At 37.2% G+C, this 19942-nt stretch overlaps 1 protein-coding gene across 1 annotated transcript; it reads right to left on the bottom strand.

The window, feature by feature from the left end:
* Positions 1 to 1810: 1810 nt before the first annotated feature.
* Positions 1811 to 10861, bottom strand: LOC130563836 (melanin-concentrating hormone receptor 1). The gene is made up of 3 exons (XM_057349620.1): positions 10426 to 10861; positions 8954 to 9679; positions 1811 to 6444 (listed from the first exon to the last, which is right to left on the bottom strand). The coding sequence occupies exons 2-3, from the start codon at positions 9352 to 9354 to the stop codon at positions 5805 to 5807; spliced, it is 1041 nt and encodes a 346-aa protein (XP_057205603.1). The 5' UTR covers positions 9355 to 9679; positions 10426 to 10861; the 3' UTR covers positions 1811 to 5804.
* Between the last annotated feature and the right edge of the window lie 9081 nt (positions 10862 to 19942).

The following is a 19942-nucleotide window of genomic DNA, read 5'->3' on the forward strand; positions in this document are numbered from 1 at the left end:
GTTTTCAGTCTGACGCATTCGCATGAATGGAAGTCAATGGAACGACAAATCAAGTGTGACCGCGGATTTATTCTGTAATTGATGTACTGTACTCTTGTCGGTTGATGTCCATTTCTCAGCCACTGCACTTCTGCCCAGCCTCATATCATTCAAAGAGCATTAGCATCTAACATTAAAGACATAAATTCGTCATTACCGCCCTTGGGGGAGCAACATTTCGTTTAGCAAGTGATTAAATAAAAATTCACTGAAACATGATTAATGTGCCAAGAATAGGTCACAACACTACCCCTCAATTAGTCTACCCAAGAACCTTTGAATATGACATTGCTGTGTTGCATGTGACCTTGCAGTAATTGTTGAGATTCTTTTCACCTGAGACTGTGCTAGAAAGGCCTGTTTCTCCTTTTTTGTTTGCCTTTTATCCTCCTCTCATTTTGCTTTGAGGATGTGAGCGCTTCATGGGATTTCTTTTTGTTTATCACAATTTCATCACATCTATCATTTTTAAGAAATCTATTTATCAAACCCATTCTCTCGAACAGAGATCTCTAAAGAACAGCCAAGGAAGGCATGTAAAATATCGCTCTCATTTGGTGATGATACCCTGTAGGCTTTTTGCGGTTGGATTGCGCAAGGACTCAACGCAAAAGGGAATCTTTGTTTGGCTTTTTTCGTCTTTATCACCAGGCCAGTAGTTAGAAATTTTAAACCCAATGTTCCTCATTACGAAGTTTGGATATTTGATAGAATGTTTGGACGGCGTTGTGTGTGTCTGAGTTGGTTCACTTCAGCCCTGAAAGAATAAACAGGATACAGAAGGCCGCCATTGGCCGGCTTTATCCAATACTAAAAATCACTCATAAACCAGTGTAATATTTACGCTCTTTGAGAGATGAAGCGAATAATGTAGTAGCTGTTTTTGTTCGATCCAGTTGATATATTGTTTTTGATAGTGATTCTGCAAAGGACTGAAACGGAACATCACGAAAGCACAACTTCCATTTCTAAAGACATGAATGCACTTCAGTATCATGGTAATCGTATATAAATCTTTGAGATTGTTCCCTAATTCCATTAGACCACAAAAGACCACAGGCTATATAACCTAATTCCATTAGACCGTAAAGGATATAACATGGATGGGGTCAAAGCTCAGCCTGTTGTGGTTTTTAATGAAGCAGTTACACTGATTATATGTGTTTTTTTTTTTAAATTACCATCACTGCGAATAATCCCTGTACTGATATGATCTGTAATAAATTTTTATGAAATATTGGGCTCATAAAGCTTTTTATCGACTACAATTAGTTCTTTAAAGGTTAACTCTCTTAAGCTTTGTGCCATCAGACCACATTTATCCATTGACCCAATGCGACTTAAAAATGAAAAGGGCCATCCTTTAGAAAAGCCCCCAGTCAAAACATTAAGGAGGTGAAAAGCTATTTCATTCCCAAACTTGCCATACGATTTCAATGATGTTTGAATATGTTCGACCGAGGACCTTTTACACCTCATGAAAGCATCTTTTCATGAGGTGTAAAAGGTCCTTATGAGACATTATCTTCTTGAAATATGGAAAGCAAAGAGAGAAGAATGTTTACAATGTAGGGTACACCTAATGCTGTCAAATGGCCGTTACATGATTATACAGAGCAATTATGGGATATAATGAGGTTTATGAAATAGGCTGTCCTTATCATCATGAAATGTCCGCCATGTGTGACAGTAGCACAGTTAACAGACATTAAGGGTTGTCAAATATAATTTCAAATGTAGGCCATAGGCTGAAAGATGACTTATCCGACGTTGTTATTTTATTCCATTGCTCTGAGGCACTTTACATTACAGTCGAAAGCAATTACAAAATGAACAGATTACAGCAAAATTGCAGTTAAGAACAAGATGAGAGGAATTATGTCTGAGCAAGAAGAAACAGACAATTTTACTGTCTACGAATAGAAATATCGGACAGTAACAGAAAAAAAAATTAACTTAGTAGTTGTACAGTATATGGTGATATGGTGCAGTTATATATACATTTTTTCATTTACTCATTTTCATGAAGTTACAGACTGTGTGGTTTTATTTCTTTTGTGGGGAACAAGATTAGAGCTTTTCTATACAATAAAAGACATCAAAGCAGCATTGTTTATTATAAAAGTGTTTCATACTTGCTAGTACAGAGATAAATATAGATCTATATTGCAGATCTTTAAGGAACAGGTAAACTTTGAAACATGGCAAATCTTTAAAGGGACAGTTCATCCAAAAATGAAAAATTCTGTCAACGTTTACTCACCCTCAAGTTGTTCCAAATCTGCATAAATAAAGGTATTTGGAAAAATGCGTGTAACCAAACAGTTCTTGGCCATTTATGACTTCCAAATATTCTTCCAAATATCTTTCTCTGTGTTCATCAGAACTAAGACATTTATACAAATTTGAGACAACTCGAGGGTGAGTAAATGAAGACAAAATTTTCATTTTGTGTGAACTGTTCCTTTAACTCTTAATTGCTAGATGTATTGCATTTCACAGAGGACAGAAATGAATTTTGAAGTACATTTATACTGTATAATCAAAGGTGGCTTATTGTTTGGACTTTATTTGGATGTACTGTACATAGATACACAAGTGACAAAGCCTTTAGGACATTCCACACCGAATCAGGGGTATGTGTTAAAAAAGTAATAATAAACCATTCTGTACATATATTGTACTTCTCCATGAATCACAAATGAACTTGCAATGTCATGCACATCATCTTAGGGAAACGTTTCTAAAGACAATTTCACACAATCAGCAGCTCATTCATTTATGTCTGCTTTCCCTACCAAGAAAGGATAAAAAATAAATATTTTCCATGAAAATGGGGAAGAAACTGACTTTTATACCCAGTTGGTTGTTTGTTTGTCAGGCTTTATAACGTGTTGATTGAGGGTGGCAAGACTGAAATGTGACTAGTCACACATGGTTGAAGTGTCACACGTTAACAGAGAGCGCATCTGTTCTCGCATCGCCGCAGGGGCTTCTTGGATAGAGAAGCAAAACAGAAACTTGGGGAATTTCACACTGGACGTCTTTGCACATCTATATAATAAAAAAGTCAGAACAGTGTAGAGGTGGACGAAGTACACAACTTCCTTACTTGAGTGAAAGTACAGATACTACTGGTCAAATATTACTCCACTACAAGTAAAAGTTGTAAAGACAGATTCTTACTTAAGTAAAAGTACAGAAGTACGTGCTTTTAAACGTACTCAAGTATTAAAAGTAAATTTCCTTTATGTCAGTTGTGCATTGTTTTATTGTCGTATACCTTATGCCTCTGAAGCAACCTACTGAATACACCGAGTAGCTCACAGTATCAGTGGTATTAAAGGAGTAGTTCACTTCAACATTTGCCCCCATTGACTTTCCATAGTAGTTTTTATTCCTACTATGGAAAGTCAATGGGGGCAAATTTTGCAGTGAGCAACTCCTTTAAGAGCTTTATATGTTTAGCACATATATGTTTAGTTTAGATATAATCCTGTATGATCATTTAGCCTAATTATCCTCATTAGCCCCCTAGGCCTATATGTATTTATGAGCAGTGTTCTTTTATTTTGTATATTCCCTTTACCAGTTTTAGCAGCAATTTACCAGTAAGTAGTAAGGTTCTTGTAAATAGTAAAGTGTAGAAGCCATGTGTTTGTTGGATTATTACCATTTGTATTACCATAATTTAACTACAAACATAAACTATAGCTAGTATAATGAACTATGTTCATTATATGTTTAGTTGCTGTGGTTTTACTAAAGATTATTAATTGGAGTACGGTTCCTATATATAGAAAATGGTAAATATGTTGATACTGTGGTTTTACTGCAAATACAATCCCTGCTGAAAAAAACAATGCGTTTTTTGAATTAGAATGATATTTTTAATTAAATTCCTCTTTGTAGTGTGTTTTGGGTTTTATTCCAATAGGATTTACCATCCCATCAATAGAATCCATCACATACAAGTAGACAACAAGTATCCATAGAACAATTCCCATTATAACCATTAAATCCATTACATTTTATGTTGTATTTTGGGCAGGGTTCTATAGTTTGTATTTCAACAGGAATACTTCAACTATAGTTACTTCAGTAAAAACATCATTCATTTTCCAAATCGCTTTAAATGATACAGCAGCAGATCAGAAGTTAACACGCAGGCGTAGCTCAAGGTGTATGTGAAGCTTATTTACCGTTTAGCCGTTATGCCGATCATTTTCATGACGATGTTTCTACGATCTTTGACTGATCGTAACCCACAGATGATTACACCACACTTTAACATGTGCCTTTTAGACTTTTATTGTTCTATTTGCCTTTTTAGAGAGCCATCAATGGTGTAGCAGCGCCTACGTTTACATTAGTTTAGCGGGGAAGATCCCAGAGTTGCCAGATTTGCCTTAAAAAATCTGCCAAATGGCCATTCAAAGCTTGCCGGAAAACCGCGAGCTTAGAAAAACTGAAATTCTTGGCAACAGTAAAAGGTCCTGGCAGATCGCAAGCCAGATAAATTGCGCACACACGAAACCCCGCTGCATAGAAACCATTTTCTACTTTTGGACCTTTTTATAAATGTAGTAGAGTAAAAAGTATGATATTTGTCTTTCAAATGTAGTGAAGTTAAAGTACAAGTACTCAGAAAAAATAATACTCAAGTAAAGTACAGATACTCAAATAGTGTACTTAAGTACAGTACTCAGGTAAATTTACTTCGTTACTGTCCACCACTGAGTGTAACAGAGAAAGATTGAAGCCAAGTAGCTATGTATGCACGATAGTAAAGATTTTATGTGAGGTCAAGGTAAATATTTAAAAACTTTTTGGAGTCTCAAGTATGAGGTATAAATGCTGTTGAAAAGAGAAACAACTTGTTGTTTGCCAAGATGCATAGAAGAAGACTCCCTTACGGTACATGAGGGACCTTTTTTTGTGATGCAGATAGAACTGAACAGTAGCTTAAGATGTATAAAAATTCTAATGTATTAAAAATGTGTAGAATACATTTGGCATTAGAATACAAAATGAGAGCATAGATGTACACGTCATAGTTGTATATCTTGATTTTTTTCATAGCTTACAGCATTTTAATTATTAAATAATTTAAAGTCATTTTAAAAAGTTTTATAAAGCCCCCTAATGGGCCCCGGACCCCTGGTTGAGAAGCATTGCTTTAAAGATACACCAATATCTACACATTAAAGAAAGTTCCTGCCAATTCAAAGTGGAATGCTGTTGCTGTATTTTTGCCAAAAGATACTAAAACGATTACGAGTATCAAATGGATAAGATGGACAAGAATGGACAAGATTAGGTCAGATTTTTTTTCAGACTCATAAACTCTTTTCACATCTTACAAACCCCTTATTTTTTATATTACGAAGACATTTCATATGAAAATCAGCATAGACAAGTCTGATGCTTCACTCATATGGTCTTTTAACATTTGACAAAATACATACTAAATACACCAACAAACACGAAGTACCAGAAAACTTTTTTTTAAACAACATATCAACAGTACCCATAAATACAATAAGACATTACAGGCAGTTTTCCAAAGCATGACCCGAACCCCAATCCCAGTCCAGTGATCTGTCAGCTTCACGCACGCTGTTTGTTCACTCCAATTCCTCGTGAAAGAACAGCGGCGTCTTGTTTCACACTTTCCCCTTAGAGAATCGGTCTAGCGTGTGATTGACACTCGTGGAGCGCGCATTGCAAGGCAGGCCTCCACATTTCATAGTGTCGAGTGGGTGTTAGATGGCAGTGCACCGATGAGTGGTGTCCGGACTGACACTCGATACGCCGTCGGTTTTCATGGTGGTCTTGGACGTGGTGACCTGCGAACGAAGTTCTTTGCGACGGCAGAGGCGATCGCGATAGTTCTGGGCGAAGACGAGCAGCATGAGGGGGTTGATGCAGCTGTGCGAGTAACTCAAACAGATGCTGATGTTGTACACGTAGACGAATGTGGTGGTGGGCTGCTTGATGCTGAGGTTAATGACCTGGATAACGTGGTAGGGAGACCAGCAGATAAGGAACAAAGCGATTACCATTAGAACTGTCTTGGTGGCGCGTTTGGCCCATACCGACTGCTTGCGTTTGACGCGTTTGATGGAGCGAAACACGTGGTACAACGTGAGCGTGTAGAAAGTGCTGATGATTATGAGAGGAACGATGAAACCCAACATGGATTGGTAAAGTGTGTACCAGTACATATCACTAGGCCCATCCAGGTAAATCATACACATGTCCATGTGCTGTTTGGAGACCACTTTAGCGTATATCATGACAGGGATGCTTAAAAGGAAACTGCCCACCCACACCATAATGATGATGAAGATGGTCCAGTGAATGGTCCTCTTCTCAGATGTGGGATGTACAATGGCAACGTACCTGAAATTTAAAATAAATAACATTTAAAAGCATGCATTCAAAGTGAGGTCATCATAGTGGAAGTTTGTTTTGCTTAGAGGTTGCTGTTTTTCATAGCTCTTGTTTCGTTTAGGGAGAGCTCAGTTATGTCTCACTTACTGTATGTGTCAACTTTGACTAAAGTATTTGAGAAATTAAAATGGAAAACTGTGTGATTGTTGAACACAGAGAAAGATATTTGGAAGAATGCTTGTAACCAAACAGTTGTTGGCAACCATTGACCACCATAGTAGGAAAATTTGCTTTATAAATGTCTTTGTTTTGTTGAACACAAAAGAAGAATGTTTTGAATATTTTGAAGAATGTACTTGTAATAAAGCAAACAGTTCTGCGGCACTTTTGACTACCATTGTCATTTTTCCCACTATGGCAGTCAATGGTGGCCAACAACTGTTTGGTTACAAGCATTCTTCCAAATATCTTTCTCTGTGTTCATCAGAACAAAGAAATGTATACAGATTTGGATCAACTCGAGGGTGATAACGGAATTTTCATTTTTGGATAAACTGTCCCTTTAAGTACTTGAATAAACTTCTTTTTTGTGAGGGTACGGTCATTTAGGGTCAATTTGTATTTTTTCTATCCTTCTGAATTAATGGGTAATCTTTTTAATTTTTCCAACTTTGAAACTTGTCTGAAGTCTGAGAAAGTCTGAAACTTTCGAAGATGCACAAAGGGCTTCAACATTGAATGTCCTAAAGCGATATTGGCCTTGGAAAACACTTCAAATTACATGTCACCAAACAGCAAAGTTTATAAGAACTCTTGCTAAAGAAGCTCCTTCATTCATCTAGATTAAAACCAGAGATCTTGTGCAAAAATCAAGAGATTTTTACATTTTATGCACAGATACACAAGTTACAATAATGTCTGTGTCACTCATTATAATGTAGCATTGTTATTGTAGTCTTTGTATTTTCCATTGTGATTCTTTATAAAGGGAACAGAAAACATCAGCCAGCAATAACAGTAGCGAGTGGCTGCATGCATAATGTATTGCTCTCAGTAGTAAAAGTGACTTTATCTTTCCCCCTTTAACAGAATGTAATACTATATGCCTTAACAAAAGATAATGAAAATGTGCGGCTAAGATGCCTCATCTAAGTAACTCTAGGCATCAGAATCTCTTTTCTTAGTGGGGCCTTTGGGAATACAGCAATAACACTATATGAAAACGTGTTGGAGCGATGCATTACCATCCAATCATAGGCCTTCTAAAAGACTTGTATGCTCAAAGCTCCCCAAAACAAAACAAAGATCGTTCTGCCCTCTTTGTCTGTATGTGATCATTTTGCATCCAGGTGTGTGGTGACACATCGTGCCTTTATGTCTCATCAATTTAAGAGGAGTTTTTTAGTCACACATTGTTTGTTGTTGTTTTCCAGTCCTGCAGCCTAATGATACAGGGATGATCGATGCATAGTGCACACTTTTTCAAGGTCACGCGGTGTGGATCACACCCTTGAGGATTACACTGATTCGTTCTGCATGTTTTCAGTGGGAAATCTAGATGAAGAGTTTGATTAACATTGGTGATTACAGATGGGCTGTAATTTGGAATCATTAAGTAGAAATGTGCGGTGCTGATTAGAATACAGAATTCGGTTCTGTTAATCTCAGATTATATGTATTTTGTAATACAAATGCAGGTAAAATCGCTGTGCTTTTTATCTCTGATGCTGTTCTTTGATGTACTTGTAAACATGTTCATGAAACGTGTTCAGGTCACATTTAACTCGAACTCAATAGCTTAAAGGAAATGAAGCCTATTTAGAAGACCATCAAGATATTTTGCCTTGTGACATTATTGCCCACATTTCCATTCCAGTTCTCATTAATGTAATGCTGCAAAAAGTAATCTCATCCTCATTGCTGTAATGTGAACCGTGCAAAGTATTTAATGGTGGTATTTGTTGCCCTTTACTACAATTAATTTAAATTGGCATAAATTCAAGATTGTAATGCAGTAAAAAACTAAACAGTTATGAGAATCGAATGTGCTTGATCACATTGTAAAACAAACAATGCACAAAATGAGAATGATTGTAAAAATAAGCATCATATGCTAAAAAACTGTGGAAATGGGTTTCCATTGCAGATACCATAATGAAAAATCAGCTGTTTGTCATACATTTTTTACAAAATTATTTTATGTATAGTGTTTTGGACTTTATTCCAGTAGGATTGAATGGTGTTTTATTGGTTCTCATTCACCACATAACATCCCACCAACAGAACCCAACACATAATCTATAAGGACCCACAAATATCATAGTTTCCATTAAAACCTAAAGAAATCCCCTTAAATCCCTTACAATTTCTGTAAAGGATTTTTGGTTCAGCAAGGGACATTTAAGAAATTTGCTTAGAATGCGTTTCATGAGATTCATCAAATGACACAAAACCCTAAGGATTACTTTGCATAATGACACTTTATAATTTTGTTATCAGCAGCATGCAAAACTCTCACCTGTCAATGCAGAGCACAGTTACTATCCCAACTGTGGTAAACTGGCTACTGACGTCCACCACAACCACAGCTTTGCACATGAAGTGCCCAAAGACCCACTGCATGTCCAGGACCAGCTGATGGATGTTAAAGGGCATCACCAACAAGAAGAGCAGATCTGCGATGGCCAGGTTCAACACGTAAATGTCAGAAACCATCTTCTTCTTGCATGAGGCCACAGCATAGATAACCAAACTGTTGGCCAGCGTTCCCACTGAACACAGGATGCCGTAGACGGTGGGGAAGATGTGCATGAAAGACGCGACATCAATCACGCTGTAGGACGGGATGGTTCGGTTTACGCACGAGTAGTTAGACGACTTGGTAAGTTCGGGGTCGCAAAAAATGCCCGTGGAGTTCATGGTGAACGATTAAAATCGATCTGCGCAAAAAAGAAACACGAAAAGAAACTACAGGAAAAGTTGCCGCGTAAATTCGAGATCAATTACGCAAGTTTTTACGCGCAGCTGTCATTTCCGATGAAACTGTAAAGCTTTCCCTTCGATGCTTTCCTTTCGATGCCAGCCTCGTTTTCATCAAGTTTTTCTGTAAATTTAGTCTTGAAATACCGTTTGAAAACTCAAGTATCGAAAGCAGCAGCTGGACGGTGTGCGTCTGTCTCCTCCAATACAGCAGCTGTTTGAACAGATTCAGCGTGTCTCCACCCTTCTCTCACCCTTCCTTTCACTACAAATAAGTATCCAAAAAAAAGGATATGTGCTTCAATGTGATATCTTTGTTCTTCAATGACAATATCCATGACAATAATGTGTTATTTCTTAATGTCATTTTGGAATTATTTGATGTAATTTAGCATTTAACATTTGTCAGATACTTTGGTTAAGGTGCATTCCCTTTGAATCCTGGGAATCTTTTCATTGCTAACAAAATGATCTATCATTTTAGCTACAGGAGGTTATTTGTTTGTTTTTGTTATTGTACACTGTTAAAAGAGGTGCCCAAAGGGGTTCTTCGCGGTGATGCCATAGAAGAATCATTTTTGGTTCCCCAAAGAACTTTACAGTTAAACCATACAGCCTGACAAATGTGTGTATGGTACAGTGCCTTGCAAAAGTATTCAACCCTCTTCATTTTATTCACATTTTGTTATGTTGCTGCCTTATCTTAAACTACTTTAAATAAAAAAAATTACATTAATCTACACTCCATGCAATGACAATGACAAAAACAAAAAACAATAACAAAAAACAATAATGACAAGACAAAAAAAAACAGATTTGTGACAACTTTGCAAATTTATAAAAAATTAAAAAACTGAAATAAGTACATTGCACAAGTATTCATAAGCTTTTCTGGGACACTTGAAATTAAGCCCAGAAGCGTTAGTTTTGCTTGTAGATGTTTCTACACTTCGAGTGGAGTTAACCTGTGGCAAATTCAGTCGAATAAGTATGATTTGGAGCGGCACATACCTCTCAATAATAGGTGCAACAGCTGAAAATTCCTATCAAAGTAAAAACCAAGACATGAGGTCAAAAGAACTGCCAGTAGAGCTCTGAGACAGGATTGTATCAAGGCACAGATCTGGGGAAGACTTCTGAAAAAAAATCTGCTGTATTGAAGGTTCACAGAAGCATGTAGCCTCCATTTATCCTCAATGAAAGAGGTTTGGAACCACCAGATCTCTTACTTGAGCTGACCTCCTGTCCAAACCGAGCCATCGATGGAGAAGGGTCTTGGTTAGAGCGGTGACCAAGAAGCTGATGATTACTCTGGTTGAGCTCCATGATCATATATGGAGATGGGAGAAACTTACAGAAGGACAAACATCACTGCAACACTCCACCAATCTGGGCTTTATGGCTTAGTGGCCAGACTCAAACCTTTGCTCAGTGAAGACACATGGAAACTTGAAATATGCAAAAATGTACCTTGTAACGAATCTTTCAAACTGTCAGAAACAAGATTCTCTGGTCTGATGAATCTCAGTTTCATGCATCATGTCAGGAGAAAGCCAGGCACTGCTCAACACCTGTACATTACTGTCTCAACAGTAAAGTGTGGTGGAAACAGCATCATGATGTGGGGGCGTTTGTCAGAGTAGAAGAAAAGCTCAACGGCACAAAATACGGAGATAATGATCATGAAAACCTAGCCCAGAACATTCAGAACCTCGGACAGGGCAGAAGGTTCATTCTCCAACATGACAATGATCCTAAGCACTCACTTAAACAATGCAAGAGTGGCTTATGGACAACTCTGTCTTTGTCCTTGAGTGGCCCAGATAGAGCTTGGGTTTGAATCCAACTGAACATCTCTGTAGAAACCTGAAAATGTCTGTCTACTGATGATCTACATCCAACCTGACAGAGTTTGAGAGGATCTGAGGAGAAGAATGGCAGAAAATTGCCAAATGCAGATGTGTAAAGCTTGTCGAATCATACCCAAAAAGATTTGAGTCTGTAAAGGTGCTTTAACCATCTACTGAGTTAAAGGTATGTATGAATACTTATGCAATGTACTTATTTTATTTTTTAATACATTTGCAAGTTCTAAGTCACAAATCTGTTTTTGTTTTGACATTATTGTGCATGGAGTGTAGAAAAAAATTATTTAAAGGAGTTTAAGATAAGGCAGCAACATAACAAAATGCGAATAAAATGAAGGGGGATGAATACTTTTGCAAGGCACTGTATATGTTTTTTCCCTTTGTTTTAATTACTATATTGTCATGTCTTCATGTTGTGTTTGATGGCGGTGATGATGTTCTGCACGCAAAGCTTCTTTCTGAAAGATTAGACGATTAAGCATGATAATGATTATGAAAATATAATAATTCCATGTGCATTATATTCCGATTGGCTGCGCATTGTCTGTATTTTCATTGTGTTGGAAGATTGTAATGATTAATTGATAAATTGATCTTGCAGCCCAGACAGTTTAATAGTCTACGTGCTATTAACAGGTAAAGCCCAACCTATTAATTTGCTCACACTTTAAAACTAAAGCCTTATCTGTCCAAGACAAGCTCTTAACCGGTGTCAGCAATACTTCATTCCAGAAGTCGGCACTCCATCATCTTGTCTTGATTTGAACGCTTTTAGAGAGAGAACAGATTGGAAACTTCTCCACAGATTAAAAGACGAACTGAGCTATATGTGCTCAGCCTCATGTCCAACACTCCCAGACACAGACTTTTGCAAAGCATTGATGATCTATAAAATGTTACTTGGATTACTATTAATCAGGTGACAAAATATGCTAATAATAGTCATTTATCTTGCATGTTTAATGGTTTGTTGTTGCGAATTAATTTAGCAGACAATTCACAAATGAGTTTTGCATCGACAAGGTGCATGATGAATCATGAATGAAGTGCTCACACTCTTGTGCTACAGTGAAAGAAAAACTTTGAAGGGATTCAGTTGTGTGGATAGCATGGGATGTCACTTACACATTCCAGATTTGAGGACTTGAGGCCAGCTAGATGAGTATCAGTTTATGAGGGCCGAATTTAAAAAAATGTTTAATCAAACAAAATCAATTTATGGGAAAAAAACAGCTTGTGTGCATTCCTTATTAAACAAGCTCATAAATCAGCAAAATCAAATAAATCCAAGGATGTTAAGTTTGTGTGAGGTAGGGTAAGGAGTTAGAAAAGCCTGATCATGAAAATATCTTCTATTGATTTTCTCAATAACACAAAGGAACAAATGTGCCAGTGTGTGCATAACCGAGAATGATCGAGGCATGTGCACTGTGGCAGTGTGTGATTCCAAAGTGTACATTACACTGCCGTAAGCCCTTTTTACACCATAATAAAAACTGCATTCTCTTGTCACACATCAGCGCTCTCTCCAAACTCATTGACTTCCTCTCTCGCTCTCTCTCTCACATACACATATTCACCACTGTCAGAAATGCATTGTATCAACCCCAATACCTGTCCAAATGTCATCCAGTTTTAACACTTAATATTTCACAAGGAGTTAATAAAAGCCACCGGATTTGTTACACATAAGAGACACACAATGTGTGTGTGTGTGTGTTTATCTATGCCTCTTTAAAATTAAACAGCCTGAGCAACGTTTAGTGGTTCCGGTGGCTTGGCCTGAGGTTGATTGTCTGTCTCGTGATTTGGATGGGTGACCAAATGATCTTTAGTCACGCTGACATCTTCAGCCGGGAAAACAATGCATATATTATAGTCAGCCTATAGATCTATACTGCCCTACAAAGGAAAGATGTAGTTACTACATATAGCCTAGATGTAAAGTGAGAAAAGGGATTTTTGTTTTAGTGGATTTTACAGTTACAGCAGGTTTTTTTCACAGTACATTTCACTTAATTTGGGCATATAAATCAAATCACTTAAGTCAAAGAGAACAAATGCTTATGCTAAAATGACGGAGGGCTCGTTACAAATGTGTTACATGTCTTTTGTAGGATCGGTTGAATATATAAATATATGACTATGGAATAAGACAGATCTTTTTTACAACTTCCATGCATTTCACATTGCTGTTGGATGACTTTATGTCATTCCTGAGGTTGTTTCAACAGACACTGGACTGAAATGGCCACAATACATGCAGAAATGCTGATTAAAGGCACAACTGGCGTGTTCGCTTCATTTTTTTCCCACAGCTGCATGCAAGGAACAGAAGAAGCATACGATTGAATCTATTGACTTTTCTGTTTTGCAGGTCTGTTTTAAAGCAAAATTAAAGTCTTTTCAAGGACCCCGGCCTGCTCGGGTACCCCCTGAGGCACGCATAGCCCTTTTGGGAATAGCTAGTACACACCACACATTTTGTAATTTGCTGGAGGAAAAGTTAAGGCTTTGTTCAAGGAGCAGTGTAATTATGGAAAACTCATCAAAATCTCCAGCACAACTGCCAATTTAGCGCGTCTCATTACTTCACAGTCGGTTTGTGCTGCTCTTTTCGAAGTCTGCTGATTATGGAATGTAATTTGCGGCTGTTGATACATGTGGATTCATTCATGTTATAATGCATGTCCTCATTCGCAGTCATCAGCACAAGTAGATTGCTTGACTTTTTTTTAATCCTGCAGAAAGCGTCTTCTATTCCTTTAAATTGTTGTGATACCATCATCTATCTCGGATGCAATTACAGTGCAGTGCATCATGCATTCTCATTTATGTGACGTGCGTTTATCGCAGTGCGTATTACTCAGATGATTATGTCATGGAAATGTAACATGTGAGCTAGAATCTCATTTGATAAGGAGGATTTAAAGATCACGGACACGACAGTGTTCAGATGAGCATTTCTAAAAATAACCCCCAATGATAAAGGAAAAAAAACATGGACGATTAATGGCCTGGGGGGACTAGAAATGAGATGAAACAGAGAATGTGGCTCTTTTACTCTGTTGTCACATGCCTCTACTAAGATCACATGATGTCTTTTACTGGAACATGTTTGGCGAATGAAGATAACTTTCACTGTTTTAAGCCTGCATTCCTTCCGACCCCCACCCTCCGGTGTTTTTTTAAGAGTATAGGCACCTATGATGCCCCCCAAATTTTTCTAGGTAGATCAGTGGGATTTGAGACAACGATTTTATGAGGAAAAACATAATGGCCAGCAGAGGGTGTAAAAGTGCAGTATTGTGCTTTTCATTCAAAAACTGAGATGAATGAGAATACTGACAGATTTCTCCACACATCATAAACCTCCTTGTTGGCTTCACAAGCAGCATTTTGACAGATTCGCACAAGAATAAGATTCAACAAGACATAATAAAAGAGATCTTGACTATGTAATTCCATCCTCCGTTGCCTCTTCGTTGGCTATGAAAGTTTTTTTTCTCAGATTTTGTGCACTGAAGAGAGAGAGAGAAAAAATGAATGGATTTATAACCACTCATCAAAATGTCAAAAAGGGCTGCGGGGAATATAAAGTGAGTTTGGCCCAAATTATTTAATTTTATTGATCCAATCGCACGGTCTGTTGTTTCAAAAGCTCTAGCCAAGTTTAATCAATCTAATCGCGGTAGTACTGATGGAAAATTAAATAACGCGATCGGACAGGATCTGTGGTTTCGCGTTTAAGCTTATGAGAAAGATGCTGGTCCTGCAATGCACAGCAAAATCTCTGAACTTGATCACCTTGCATGCACACAAACAGGCACACAAATGTTCCTGCTATTAAAGCCAGCGTTAACCAGCCAGAATGCCAGGCAGGTTTATGCTGCTTTGACTTATCTTTTACAGCCTTTTTTGAATGAATCTGATTCACTATAGTGATCTTGCAGTTCAAAAGGAGGATGGTTCAACCCCCCCAACAAAAATTCATGCATAATTTATTCACCCGCATGTCATTCAAAACCTGTATGACTCTATCTTCTGTGGAACCCAAAATAAGATATTTTGAGAAATGTCTTCTGCAATTTTGTGTCGATGGAGGTCAATGGGGGCAAAAGTTGTTTGGTTACCAACATTCTTCAGAATATCATCTTTTGTGTTCTGCAAAAGAAAGTCATACAGGTTAGGAATGACATGGGGATGAGTAAATGATGAAAGAATTTTCATTTTTGGGTGAATTATCCCTGTAAGCATTTATTAAATAAATGAATCATTAATAAAAAACTTGATAAAAAGTTAAGCTGATGCAATATTTTTCCAGGTTACAATTTTCCTGTAGGCAGTATTTCGGACGAATCACAGCATTACACATTTTGATATAAAGCAAAAAGAGAACATCTCTGCTCAGCATTATGGGTAGTTTAGTGCTTCACATGAGAATTGGCTTGAAGTTGAAGTTGAAATCACACCAATTTCTCTCTCCAGAATCACATACCGATTAACAAACTCTGAGCTCACAGTTGGTCTGGCTTGAAAGGTTTATATGTTATTGCTAAAATCCATTTTTCAATGGAGAAAATGAATAGACTTTTTACTTCTGAAACCCTACTGCTGCTCTCCATCATAGGGTTGAGTGCCTTGCTTAAGGGCACAATGATGATAGTTTATAGATCGCACCTTACAGGTTTCAGATCTGCAATCTTTCAGTTACAAGCTCAGATCTTTAACCATTAAGCTGCACCACCCAGGATAAGTTTTTCAGGGTTTAGCTGGTTAAAGTGGCCGACTAATGTAGTCTAGCTGAGACAGACTAGACAGTTTTCTGGACAACAGTATAGTCTCTAAAACAAAAATGGTGGTTTCACAGCAGCATTAATATTCTGTCACGACGTCACCTCCATTTACTAATTTTGAGGCAATTTTGAAAATCATCTGGAGCTTCAGAAACAAATCAAAACATTGAAGTACAGCACTATATTGATCGCTTAAAATGATTTATTTGTTTGTGTGAAGTGCTTGCATGCAGTGGAAAGATTTGCTTTCTTTCAAATTATTTTATGCAAAACAAGGTGTCCACACAGCAGGAGAGATGAGCATCAGAATATATACTACTGAACAGTCACTCTGCTACAGACGTGGATGCTGATTTATCTGTTTTTGATATGAAATGTGCAAGAAATGTTCACTTGCGCCTAAAGATGAACCAGGCTGACATCAAGGTGCAAGTTACAGTATAGCAGTTAAGTATTAACAATTTTTTTATTTGTTTAATTAAAACAATATATTTATATATAATACATTTTAAATGGATTTATTTATTAATTTAATTATTTTTAAAATTATTTATATTAGTTAATTATTATCATTATTTATGTATTTAATAATAATAATAATTATTATTTAATAATATTACACTGTAAAAAATTATTAGTCGTTTTTTTGTTGGTTCAACTTTAAAAAATAAGTTACCTGTTTGCCTTAAAATTTTGAATTAATTCAACTTAAAAATATTAGTTAACTGAATGAATTTAAAGCAAACTCGTCGTGTTGACTAATATTTTTAAGTTAACTCAAAATTTTATGGCAACCAGGTAACGTTTTTTTTTTTTTAAGTTGAACCAACAATTTTTTACAGTGTATTGAACGTTTGTGATCAAACAATTGTTGATTGACCCACTAAAGACTACTATGAACCCTCTGGGGGTCAAGATGGGTGATATTTAAACATAGATGAAAATTCTTGATATATACAGTAGTCAACATTTGAAGTGGATCAAAAAGGTTCATCAAAGTTGTCCTAAGACAAGAACAATACCCGTTCTTGGACAACTTTGATGAACTTTTTTTGATCCACTTCAAATCTTGACTACTGTATATATTGAACACACACACTCCACTGAGTGCAGGGGAGGACTGGCCATCTGGCGTTCCGGGCATTTTCCTGGTGGGCCACTATCATTTGGGGCCAGAACGGACGCTTTGGCCGCTCAGACGGACGTATTATAAATGCGAATGCAAAAGACACGTATGCACTCCACCCCCTCCCGTTGACAGACATAACCATGCACCACCCATCCCCCCGGTTGACAGACCTATTCATGCGCACCACCATATCCCCCACCCCCGTCGACAGAATTGGTGGAGGGCCGATGTGGGCCAAAAAAATGCCAGGGCCGATTTTTCTTCCCAGTCCAGCCCTGACTGAGTGGAATAAGATGTGAAGGTTGTCTTATTTGCTTTAACTTGCACACTGCACACAGGTGAAAAAGCACACATTTTTATCGAGTGACCCTGACTCAGCTGGTGCTTTCGCGCTGGGAGACGAAGCATGTAATACGTGTGCAAAGTCATGCAAGACTGTACCATTAATTTCTCACTGTGGTCAGGATTTCAGCTGACCAGAAAATTGCAGATGCAAGGTACAGAGTTTGGGGGCAAGATAACTTGGGAAAAAACTGATGATGCATTTTTTCTTTTGTGGGTTTTGGTAACTGGCTGCTTAAAACCTGGAGGCTTTCATTTAAAACTTAATACCTTCAAAGTCTCAAGGGCTTTTATTCAGCAAACATAAGGCTTTTTTCAGAAATGTAATGCCTAATCTGAGTTGCTGTACACTATTTTGTGCATGTTAATTATGATTAACATATGGCGAGTTTTATACTTACTGCACTGAGAGACGTTCAGGAGAGACGTTATTTGTTTAATGAAAGTGAGTGCTGCTTTTATCTGAGAGTTTTGACACGCATGGTTGTATCTTCTTTCTCTAACTTTAAATGAGTGTTATTTTATTTTTACAAATTAACTTCATATTCCAGCTTTAGTGCAAACCCTGCTGAAATAAAACAATATAAATTTCCATTTCCTATCTAAAACCATTACAAAATTCCTTTATGGAATGCGTTTAGGGTCTTATTTCAATTGGATTTAATGGTTTTCTATTGGTTCCCATCTGGTAGATAACATCCCACCCAACACATTCCCAGTAGAAACCCACAGAGGCCATTATAGTTTACATTAAAATCAATTAAATTCAACACATAAATCCTCTTTTTTTCTGAAGATTTATATTTTTCAGTTACTATGTCTTACAGATGAAATCAAATGGATGTTATCTGTTAAATCTGTACATGGTTCATCTTGTCTTGGCAAAGAATAAAACGAACTAGACTAATTTACAGTCGTATAAGTAAAGCAGCAGCAAACGCCTTCAGGCTTTTCATCTCGTCTCTTGTTAATATGTAAAAAGCAAGTAAGTATGAAAACAAGAGGGATAATTCTCTTTAATTAGATCCTTAGAGAGTTTTTAGTGGTCACTGTAAAGCTTTAGTGACTGTGTGTAAAGAATTATTGGGTTCCCTACTGAGCTCAAGGGTTAAAAATACTTTGAATTGTCAGGCGACTTAGTTTGATGTAAAAACAGATAGGGTTGTAAAACCAAATTGTCTGTGGTTTCTCCAGCAAACATTTTAGATCAGTAGGATCAACCCTGTGTTAAATTGCCACCTAGAGGATTTTTTGAGTTACTGCATCAAATCAAACAAGTGGTAAAAAAGATCTAAATAATCATTATTCTTCATTGGCAATTTAAAATTTGCTGTGTGTTTTAAGGAACTAAATTAAATCTCAAGCTTTGCGTGTAGTTTTCATGAAGACCATTTGTGTGACTCCATGCATTTAACCCATTGTCTATTGCACTCTTATTTTACCCTCCGTTTCTGCCGTGTAGATTACCACGAGCCTGTTAAACCAAATGTAACGTGACATTTCTATTTCCCTCTTCTCACTGCATGCGTCGGTCTCTCTGTATATTTACACAAGCTATCAGAGTATGGCGCAGGGAGGATTCATAGTCACTGCGAGGCTCAAACAGCACGCTGATATTTTGCAGCTTTGCTGTGATTCGAGGGAAAGGGTTGTTAGGCGAACGAAGAGAACTGCTTTTTTCTGTTTTAAGCAAAGTGTCATGATATATGCAATAAAAATGTATCCAGCAGGTTCATTTCACACTAATGAGCACTGATTTCAGACATGCATAAAGTATGAATCTCTGAACGGGATTATAGTTCATAATCTATTAATTGATGAAGTGAATAATTGCATTATACATATATAAATTCATTTATGTAATGTCTTCTTTTTTCTGCTCAGATGCATGTTGGTGGGAAAAAGCAGTGGTTGCCAGGGTAACATCCTTTCAGGAATTATGGGATGTCCTCTTATAAAAGCAGCTTTTATTAGGTTACTGATATGGCTGAAGCATTCATCGCATGTCCGTATATCTAATTTTAGTAAATCTCTTTTTCAAAAGAACTATTAATTTATTCATGTGAAAAACTTTTTAACGAAGGAAAATACTGTGCACTTTAATTAAATTACATTTTCTCTCCCAGTAGCCCCAAGAGGACTCACTCACACTGACACACCATGTTACGTTTAGTAAGCATGGAATAAAAATGTCTTCTAACTTTGACCATGGGGTACAGAGCTGACCTCTGCGAGCCAACCTCCCTCCGCAAATGCCAGAGAAGATGTAAAGGTCTCTGCCGAGTGTAAAAGTCACCGTAATGAATCTGTAATAGTGTCCCACCTCCCTACTGAGTTTCTTCGTTCATCACATCCAGTCTCACACTGTGCAAGGGGACAGATTATCTCATTAA

The sequence above is a fragment of the Triplophysa rosa genome, linkage group LG13 (assembly GCF_024868665.1).
Source record: "Triplophysa rosa linkage group LG13, Trosa_1v2, whole genome shotgun sequence".
NCBI classification, from domain to species: Eukaryota; Metazoa; Chordata; class Actinopteri; order Cypriniformes; family Nemacheilidae; genus Triplophysa; species Triplophysa rosa.